At 41.6% G+C, this 10,232-nt stretch overlaps 1 protein-coding gene across 3 annotated transcripts in view; it reads right to left on the reverse strand.

Moving 5' to 3' along the window:
- Positions 1 to 5,775, reverse strand: part of GLS (glutaminase) — an 85,293-nt gene extending 79,518 nt beyond the window's left edge. Inside the window, exon 1 of one of the 3 annotated variants that reach the window (XM_017869366.1) lies at positions 5,118 to 5,775. In XM_017869366.1, coding sequence (XP_017724855.1) covers positions 5,118 to 5,503 — 386 coding nt within the window. In that variant the 5' untranslated portion in view covers positions 5,504 to 5,775. The remainder of the gene's footprint in view (positions 1 to 5,117) is intronic. The other 2 variants (XM_017869368.1, XM_017869367.1) reach the window with 2 other exon arrangements.
- Positions 5,776 to 10,232: the final 4,457 nt, after the last annotated feature.

Here is a 10,232-nt window from a genome sequence, read left to right on the forward strand (position 1 = left end):
CTGATTTCTTTTAAATAACTTTTAAAACTCAAAGAAACCCACAAACACCTTCAGCAAATTTCTTTCGAGGTGACACTTATCTTTGGACCAAAAGAGTGCCACCCCTCCCTTTTAACTGGCCTACATATTGCTTCATAAAAAAGGCTGAATTCTATTTGGTAGTCATTTCATGGATAAGGTAGGCAGACTTCTCTATAAAAGAGTAAGGTCTGGAAACATGCAGCTAAAACTCAAGATTAAACCCCTCAGAATCTAATTCTTGCTCTTTCAGTGAATTTCATCCAAAATTAATAAAATTATAAATCAACAGCTTGAGTTTGTTAATTACAGATCATGAACAAAGTTATCAATGACTAACTGAAGCACATTTCAATATAAATATTAGGCCACAAAAATGTTATGACATACAGTTATTGATATCTTTATCACTCGCTTTTATAAAAACAAAAAACTGGGCTGGGTGCGGTGGCTCATGCCTGTAATCCCAGCAATTTGGGAGACCGAAGCAGGTAGATCACAAGGTCAGAAGGTCGAGACCATCCTAGCTAACATGGTGAACTCCCATCTCATTAAAAATACAAAAAAATTAGCCGGGTGTGGTGGCACGTGCCTGTAGTCCCAGCTACATGGGAGGCTGAGGCAGGAGAACCACTTGAACCGGAAGGCAGAGGTTGCAGTGAGCTGAGATCGCACCACTGCACTCCAACCTGGGTGACAGAGCAAGACTCCATCTCAAATATAAATAAATAAAAATAAAATAAAAAAACAAAAAACTAAAACTCACTGATAATCATCAACTAGAAAAAAAAATTAATAATGAAGAAATCAAAAATAACTAAGGAAAAAATTAAACATACTTTCCAACTTGATTTTAGTTTAAGTGAATTGTAAATGTTAACTTTTAAAATAAAAAAAAATGCAATACTGAAGGATCATAAAAACACATGCCAAGGTTTTGTCATTCAATTCTAAAACTTAGTATTTATATCTGCCACATACTAACTCAACTTCCTTACTAGTATTGTTCAATCTACCCAATTCAATGTTTGCTGAAATTCATAAGCGTTTCATCTTACTTTGAAATTCAATTTTCAGGCTGGGCACGGTGGCTCACACCTGTAATCCCAGCACATTGGGAGGCCAAAGAGGGCAGATCATCTGAGGTCAGGAGTTCGAGACCTCCCCAGCCAAAATGGTGAAACCCCATCTCTACTAAAAACACAAAAATTAGCCAGGTGTGGTGGCGGGCGCCTGTAATCCCAGCTACTCAGGAGGCTGAGGCTGGAGAATCGCTTGAATCCGGGAGGCAGAGGTCGCAGTGAACCAAGATCGTGCCACTGCACTCCAGCCTGGGTGACAGAGTGAGACTCCATCTCAAAAAAAAAAAAAAAAAAAAAAATTCAATTTTCATAGTATACCTCGATGATTTTCTTTGCCCTTCATTTTCCATTTACTAAATATATGAACTATCAAAACATAAAGCTGAACTATCGAAACATAAATCTATACTATCTAAAGATAGCTGAAATCATTTTTGCTTGCACTTTCACTTTTAAATACAAATATATTTTAAAGTATGCTTATTTGTGTAATTACAAATATTTTTGAATGCCATGACTTCATGTAGATGTGCAAACATCCAACTACCACCTCACAGGTATGCAGTTTTTAACAGAAACTACCAAACTGCCCTCCAAAGTAACTAAGCTAATAATTTATACTTCTACTAGCAATGCAAGAGTTCCTACTTCCCAATCATTTGATTTAATATCTGCCAATCTGACAAGGGGAAACTGACCTCATTGCTGCTTTAACAGAATACTTTCAATATTGCATCCTGTATGAATTATCTATTTTCCAACAGCATACATATGCTGGTATTTTTCCAGCCCAATTTCTGTTATGTTTCTGTTTTCCTTTCTCATTAAAAAATAAATGTCCAAATAAAAAAACTTAATAATGCCCCTGTACCTCTATCCCTCTGACTCTTCCTAGGGACCCTTCACTAAGACAGGATATATACTTCTGGACTTTAAGGAAATAAGTATAACCAGCTTGACAGAGAAAAGTATGATAAAAATGCCCATATGGGCAAGTGCTGGCATAAACCATAACATAGTTTGTGACTTTAATATAATGCTCATTCCAGTTCCTGTTGGTTTTCTGGAAGTAGAGTGATATTTTCAAATTAAAACTCTAAAATTAATCTCATAACAGCATGCAAAATAGGTTGAATTAGAGAAAAGAATATTGGGGTACAGACTTAAAATTTGAAGTCATCAGATATGTGGTGACAAATGTAAGAACAGAGCTTTAGATTAAGGGATGAAGTATTACCTACACAAAGATGAGCGTCAAAGCTGAAAGAAGGGATATGCTGTTGACAAGGCAGACAAGTGGGTAAGGGGCAAAGGCCTCAGCCTCAGGGTTTACCAGTCAGGAAATCCAAAAAGAATTAGGAAAGAAGAGAGAACATTTTTGAAAATGAAGAGAGACAAGCAAAGTTGGTTTTCAAGATGACAGAATGAACCATAACAAAATTAAATAAGATCACTATAGAGAAAACTGAGCAAAGATCATTACATTTTTCTATATGATATTAAAATGTTCCTATCCTAAACTACACTAAAGTTGTGTAATGGAAACAGCATAGTCTAAGGTGACATTAGTTCAGAGTTTATGGAAAAAAGGTAAGGTAACTTGCTTATATCCCACCTCCTTCCAGAATATAAAGTAAATAAAATATAAAGTCAGGACCAAGGAAAGGAAGAAACGCAAATATCTCAGCCATGTGAACTGATGAAATTGGTGTCGTTAAGCATCAAAGTTACTCTGAACTTATTTATCAACAGAGCAAAAGGTAAACAGTGCAACTCACATAGTTTCATATAAGACAGATGTACAGCAATTTCTCAAGATAAACATTTTATGGAAACTAAAACATTAAAACCTTAATGTGCAAGCCTGAAATTCAAAGGTCAATCTCTTTAACAGGCTTTACAATAATGAAGCAGCAATTTTTTCTCATTTATTTAATAAATAGTTATGTGTCATTTAACACACGCCAAATACTGTTCTAAGCCTTTTACAAAATGTTAATTTAATTTTCTCATGGTTATTTCTTAATACTACTACATAAAATCTGGCACAGTCCTGAGTGAGTGCTAGCATACCAGGTGGACTGCTGATTGAGGGATGACCTATGCTTTGGAGGCTAAGCACTAGAAAGGATAACAGGATCAACTGGGAGCTTATCTCCCAGGATAAGAGAAATGTTTGTCACATAAAGGCAAAATGAAAGGAGCCAAAGGAGGAAAGCTACATTTGGAAACCAGATCATTCAGGAAATAGAAACTTTAACTAATTAAAATACTTTCTTCACAACCTTGAGGCCATTGCTAAAAGGTGACTTTTATTAAGAAGGCAATGAAACCAGAAACTTCTGGACAAGTAAATCACAGAAGTTCAATTTCCTATTTGACAAGTGGGAAAAAAAGAGAGGCACTAAAGCCACTGCAGAGACACAGACCTGAAGACATAATTTTACTAGAAAGCAGTTCCCATCCTGTAGCCTTTAAGATTAACTTTTAAATGGTAGTGACTGCATTTTACAATTCTGTAACTTGGGCACTTATATGTAAACTCGTTACTTGCTTGGTAAACCTGATGATGTTAAAGTTAAAGTGAGTCCCAGATGAGATTAAATATCATTCTAGTCCCTAAAACATGAGAGAAGCACAAATTTAACAGGAGTATAGCTTTTTAGAACTTGAAAAGATTTAAGTCATCTAACCTAAGATATTAAATAACCTGTCCATGCTCAGGACGCTATTTTGTGGCACAAAACCAACATCACAAAATACCACAAATTTCGCCCTTCATCAAGTGATTTTTTCAAATAATCTTTTTCAGTATGGGAGAAGAACTTCAGGAAAGTTTTTGGAAGGTCCCAACTTCAATTACAGGAAAACATCAAGCAGGCGTGAGATTGAAATTATAAGAATGTTCTCACTTTCAGTTTGACTCTAGAGCTGGAACTCTAGAGCTGGAAATAGCAGCAGAAATAAAAGGGAAGCAAAACAGGTTAGCGTGTCAGCGTACAAAGCCAGACAAACAGGTATAATGAAAGCAGCCCGGTAAATTTTTACCCATTTTCGGAAAATAAAGTGGTCCATTTGTATTACCTAAGACTAAAATATTTAGGAGACTGCTTTGCATATTGTTTAAGAAAAACCAATTTTGCTTTAAGACTAAACTACTGTGCTGTAAACATACAGGATGAGTCAACATCCTATCACAACTAAGTAGCAACCTACTTAACTCAGATTTTTCACTGAGTTCGTGTATTATGTCACATTTCATCTTGGCTATTTAACTTTTATTCCTAAAAATCTCCCCATCTCACGGAAGACCTGACAGGCCAAAGCTGGTCCCTAATGCAAACAGGTGGTCTATACTGTGTGCCCCATCTTCGCGGCCACATGATCCGATTCCTCCTAATCTCACTTCTGAAACATTGTTTCCGGTGCCCCAGATGGCTCTACACGTGCCTAATGTAGCCACTCCAGAAATATAAAGAGCTCTCTGTCACATCTGGTTTCCAACGGGATGGTGGTAGAAACCAAGGGAGGGCAGGCAAAGCGGAAACGAGCCAGGAAAGGCGACAAGTCAGGAAGGTAAAGGCTCTGCTGAACGCCCAACTCCTAAATGTCACTCGGTGGAGATGTTCGTGCGGCATCGCCCACGAATGGCTGGGGCGGGCGGCCAGGCGCTGCAGCCGCGAGCCAGGGAGCTGAGCACGCGGCGCGGGCAGGGGAGCGGCCTCTCTTGCGCTGGGACGCCAGGCGAGCCCATCAGGCCCCACAGCGGCCCCACCCGGGCGACCCCAGCCGGGGGCGGAGAAGGGAAGTGGGAGCCTGGCGGAGGGACCCGGGCGGGGAAGGCTCGGGCGGGGCCGGGCCTAATCACATGGCGCAGACGGCGCAGGCCGCCCGGCACCTCTTTCTTTCTCTTTTCTAGAACCTCGGTTCCTATCCCGCCCCACCGCAGGTCCCCACACACCCCGAGCCTGGGCCCCGAGCGGAATGAGGCCTCCTGCGCCTCGCGGAGACACTCACTTTTCACCTGAGGCCACCAGCTCTTTGCCCTCGCTGTTGCCAAACGCGTCCGTCTCCCCGGGGCCGTCCTTGGGGCCGGGCGCCGCCGGGGCAGCGGGTGGGGACACCCCGGGCTGCGGATGCGTGCTCCCCTTGCCCAGCTCCTGCAAGATCTCGGAGGGAGAGCTGGACAGGCCCCGCGCAAGGGGCCCCGCGGGCCAGCCGCCCCCGCCCCACCACGGGTGGAGTCGCGCGGCGGCAGCTGGGCCCGCGGCCGGCCGTCCCCCGCTTCGGGGACGCCAGCACAGGGTGACCAGGGGCTGTGCCCGCCGCAGAGTCGCGCTCACGCCGGCTGGCGACCGCAGGAGCAGGTCCCGCAGCATCGCCGAGCCTCGCAGCCGCATCATACCGCCGGGTCCGTCAGCGGCCGCTCAACAGGGGAGGATGCTCCGGGCGTGGGCTGCCGCTTTCCTCGGGGAACGTGGTCTGTGAGATGACAAGAGGAAAGGGCAGCGACGTGGGTGTGGTTCTGGCTCGGACTCCCGCAGCGGATGCGGGTGTTGCTGCCGTTGCTCTTGCTCCTGCTGCTGCTGCTGCTGCTGCTGGTCCTTAGGATCGCCGCGACCGGTTCTCTTCACAACGCCTAAGGCTCTGCACTGAGGCTAAAGCGCAGGGGAGGGCTAGAGACATTCGGCGCTCGCCGACGACCCGCCCCTTTCGCCCGCTCCGATTGGCTGAAATCCTTGACCTCTCTTTTGATTGGCGATTAGGGCGGTCAAATTTCTCTCGGCTCTGGGTGCGCGGAGAGTAGGGCGGGGGATTGGTGGGGGGCGGGGAGAGGAGTCAAACTGACGTGTGCAGCGGATGAGCCAGGCCAGGCTCGTCAGTAGCCGCTTTCTGCGCGCCGTGCCACCTCCAAGGCTAGCCTAGTTGGGTACTAGGAGCTCTGGGTTCTCGCATTTATGAAGCGATGGGCTCCTCAGCTCCGGGGATTCGAGCTGTTGGGGAGATTCATGGGTGAGAGCCCCCGCAGCCGAGGGCTGTGAGGTCAGCAGGTTTGGCAGGGCTGAGTCTGGCCGAGCTGTCGGAACTCGACCGGTCCCAGCTCGCATCTGGCTCCCAGGTCAGGGCGTCTGGCGAGTCCTCCGAGAGCAGCCCCGGACGAGCTTCATCCCTCTCCCAAATGTAACATTTGCTTGAAACTTTCCATGATTGGCTACTACCCAGACGTGAAATGTTTTGGAAAAAATGAGCACAATCCTTTCAGCTATGTGACTTAAGCCAATGGAGGGTGGAGGTGGGGGGAGGACGACGAATGGGGGGGGATGCGGAATCCAGAAAACGACAGCTTTTTTAAAATTAATTTTAAATGTACACCGATACTTCAAAATAGTTTTGAATAGCAATGACTCCGTTAACGCTAGTTGGCTTGAAAGCAAAATTGTAGATACTTTTCTATTTTAAAACTGCTTCACTGTTTTAAAATAGAAGCATTGGAATACGAGTTCTCTAAGTTATTTCAGCATCACTTTATCCATTTATCCTTTTGGACCTGTGGAAAAAGAGCCAAGAACCTGATAAACTGAGTTCCCTGAGCCTACATACACATTCCATTCCAGGACAAAAAAATGTTTTTAGACGATTTCCTGAAACAATTAGGTTTAAAAGGTGTAGATCCACAGAGTTTAGTAAGATGTTTTGGGGGATGGTGTGTCGTTATTGTGTTGTGTGTGTGCCTTTTGAGAAAGGGTCTCACTGTCGCCCAGGCTGGAGTGCAGTGGAGTGATCACGGCTCAATGCAGCCTTGAACTCAGGGGCCCCGGTGATCCTCCCACCTCAGCCATCACCTGCTAATTTTTTTTTTTTTTTTTTTTTTTTTTGTAGAGATGGGGTTTCACCAGGTTGCCCAGGCTGGTTTCAAGGGATCCGCACCCCCTGAGCCTCCCAAATTGCTGGGATTACAGACGTGAGCCACCGCGCCCAGCCGCGCCCAGCCTGATAAGATTTATGAACTAGAAGTGTATCAGGTGCGTCATAAATTGATCCGGATGTAGTAATCAATGAACTGAAAATATTTTAATAATTAGTAATTAGGAATCTGCTGTACCCACAGTTATGACCTGGGCATGTTACAGCCTTGCTGTTGTTTAATTTTTTTTTTTTTCGTCTGCTGTTAACCAGAAGAAATGGAAAAACTATCATTGTAAAACATAACAGTCACCTTTTTTATTAAAAAAAAAAAAAAAAAAAAAGCAGTTTAGACAAATGGCAAACTACTTGATGGCTTTTATTACTAATGTTTTTCGCCAAAAAATGTTGATGAATACAAGTATGATATATTCAGAATAAACACAGTTCAAAGGAAAGGTAAACAAAATTAACCCCCTAACGCTGACTTGTAATGACTGCCAAACTTTAAATTGTCCAATACTAGCGGCAATTAGTCAATTTAACGGCCTCGCTTTCTCATAACACGAAGCAACTGACAATCCAGTTACTATTTCCTCCAGTTTTTCCTAATTCTCGATTTCTATGAAAATATTTAATATTAAAGGGTTTAAAGGCTTATAGTACACTTAACAAATAAGAAAAGCTAACTAGTAATAAGTATTTTCTAGAATTCTAGTTCAGAGTTTTATTTTTTGGTAGTTTTTAGACGTTCTGCTTGTGGGGAGAATTGGCAGATATTATTCCCAAATCTGAGAATTGATGCACGAAATTAAACCCCTGTATTGAAGCTAATGAAAGGTTATAGACATCCGAAAATCTATTCTAAATGAAAAAATGTGACTCAATACTTTCATTTGATTATTTTCTTCATCTTATATAATTTTTTAATCTTTAAAGATATTTTTATTCTACAACTTTGTAACCATTACACAACTTTGGAGTTTCAGTTATGTTAAAATGAATCATATCATCACGTAAAATAAACTCATGTAATCATCATGTAAAACATGTATGTATAAAAATATTTGTATACATACAATAAGTAGTCCACCAAAATATCTGCAAATAGAAAAAGGCTCTCCACATTAACTATGGTTGAGTTGTCAAATCTACTCTTAGACTTCCTTTTTGCTTCTAAGTGCAGCTACACTACAAAGAGTTGCTGTCCCATAGCCATCATGAGGTAATCAACCATGAAAGGGAATAGTTGGAATTTATGCACTTTGTTCCTATTCTAACTTGAAGAAGGGCTCCTCTGCTTCTGTGTTCCTGAGCTTCTCTGTTCTGTCGAAAATTACAAAAGGCTAATGTTTCAAGATCATAATAAAATCCATATATAGGCTGGGCACAGTGGACTCATGCTGTAAATCCCAGCACTTTGGGAGGCTGAGGCGAGCAGATACCAAGGTCCGGAGATTGAGACCATCCTGGCTAAGACGGTGAAACCCCGCCCCTACAACAAATACAACAATTAGCTGGATGTGGTGGCATGCACCTGTAATCCCAGCCACTCGGGAGGCTGAGGCAAGAGAATCCCTGGAACTTGGAAGGCCGAGGTTGCAGTGAACTGAGACCACGCCACTGCACTCCAGCCTGGCAATGGAGCAATACTACATCTCAAAAAAATAAATAAAATAAAATAAAAAGTGTAAAATATATATATATTTCCAGGTTGTGCCTTCACAAAAACTTATTTATTATTTGTTGACCTAGAACTAAAAAGCAAGCAATTCTCCTTTGACTAACAGCTTAAAAGAATTGCCTAAGCCTTTTTTTGAAATTCTTCTGTTTGGAGAATAGAGCAAGGTTCAGGAAACCTCTAAACAAGTTTCTGCTACTACTTCCCTTTCTTCTGTTGGTTTCCTGCTTTAACTGGCCAACTTCCTAGCCTCATTGATAAGCCCTGCCAAACATGGCTTATTTTTCCAATACTGAATATAGATGTGTACTAAAGTAAGTACGGTAAATCCTTCATATATAAAAAGGGGATAATATGGCCAGGCAAGGTGGCTCACACCTGTAATCCCAGCACTTTGGGAAGCCGAGGCAGGTGGATCACCTGAGGTTAGGAGTTCAAGACCAACCTCACCAACATGGTGAAACCCCGTCTCTATTAAAAATACAAAAAATTGGCCAGGCATGGTAGTACATGCCTGTAATCCCAGCTACTCGGGAGGCTGAGGCAGGAGAATCGCTTGAACACGGGAGGCAGAGGTTGCAGTGAGCCGAGATCTAGCCATTGCACTCAAGCCTGGGCTACGAGAGCAAGACTGCATCTCAAAAAAAAAAAAAGGATAATATTGGTACTTATAGGTTTGTCATGTGGAATAAATAAACAACACATATAAAGCACCTAGAATATGACAGTAGCACTCTGTGTTATAGCTATTATTATCAAACCATGGGTGAATAAAGTTTGACATGCAATATGATCAGTTTTTACATTTATTATTGAAAAGCCAAACAGGATTGTTTTAAACCATCTAATAATAAAATATCATTTAAGGGGAACCTAGAACCTAGAGATAATTTACTTCATTTATAGAAAATAAACCAGTAATTTTCGAAGTATCTTAAAATAGAAAAAGACAAAGACAGTCAGATTAAGAAAAACTGGGCTCAGTGCCCAAAGTAACAGCTATTCACAAATAGCTTAAAAAAAAAAAAAAAAAAAAAAATTCCAGAGAAGGAAGAATCGCTAAGAAAACAGGCCTCAAATATACATGTCATATACAAATACCTTAACATTTAGCAATTAAATCTAAAAATGTATCATTTGCCATCTATGTAAATGAAAGTATACCTCTGTTCAGTGTGACCTCATATAAAATGACAACAGATTTTCATCAAATTTGAGCAGCATATCTAAATGATCTGCCTTAAAATACTAACTATATGAAGTTCTTTTTGAGAGTTTCCTGATGGCTGGAGTAGGGGTTGGGTGGGAATCAGCTATTTTTCTCCACTTAGAGTAATATGATGAAGATTTCAATTAGTTGAGTTTGTAAGGTAATATTGTTTATATTTATACCACCATTCTATTTATGGGAACTCCAAATATTAATTTTTCAAAATGATTTTAATCCTTATTTTCTGTGGATTCATATTAAAATAAATCAGGCTAAACCCCAGCCTAGAGATAAGAAAGTCTTTCTTGTATATTAGCAAAACCTAAAAAAAAAAAGG

The sequence above is a fragment of the Rhinopithecus bieti genome, unplaced genomic scaffold (genome assembly GCF_001698545.2).
Source record: "Rhinopithecus bieti isolate Rb0 unplaced genomic scaffold, ASM169854v2 scaffold_5051, whole genome shotgun sequence".
NCBI classification, from domain to species: Eukaryota; Metazoa; Chordata; class Mammalia; order Primates; family Cercopithecidae; genus Rhinopithecus; species Rhinopithecus bieti.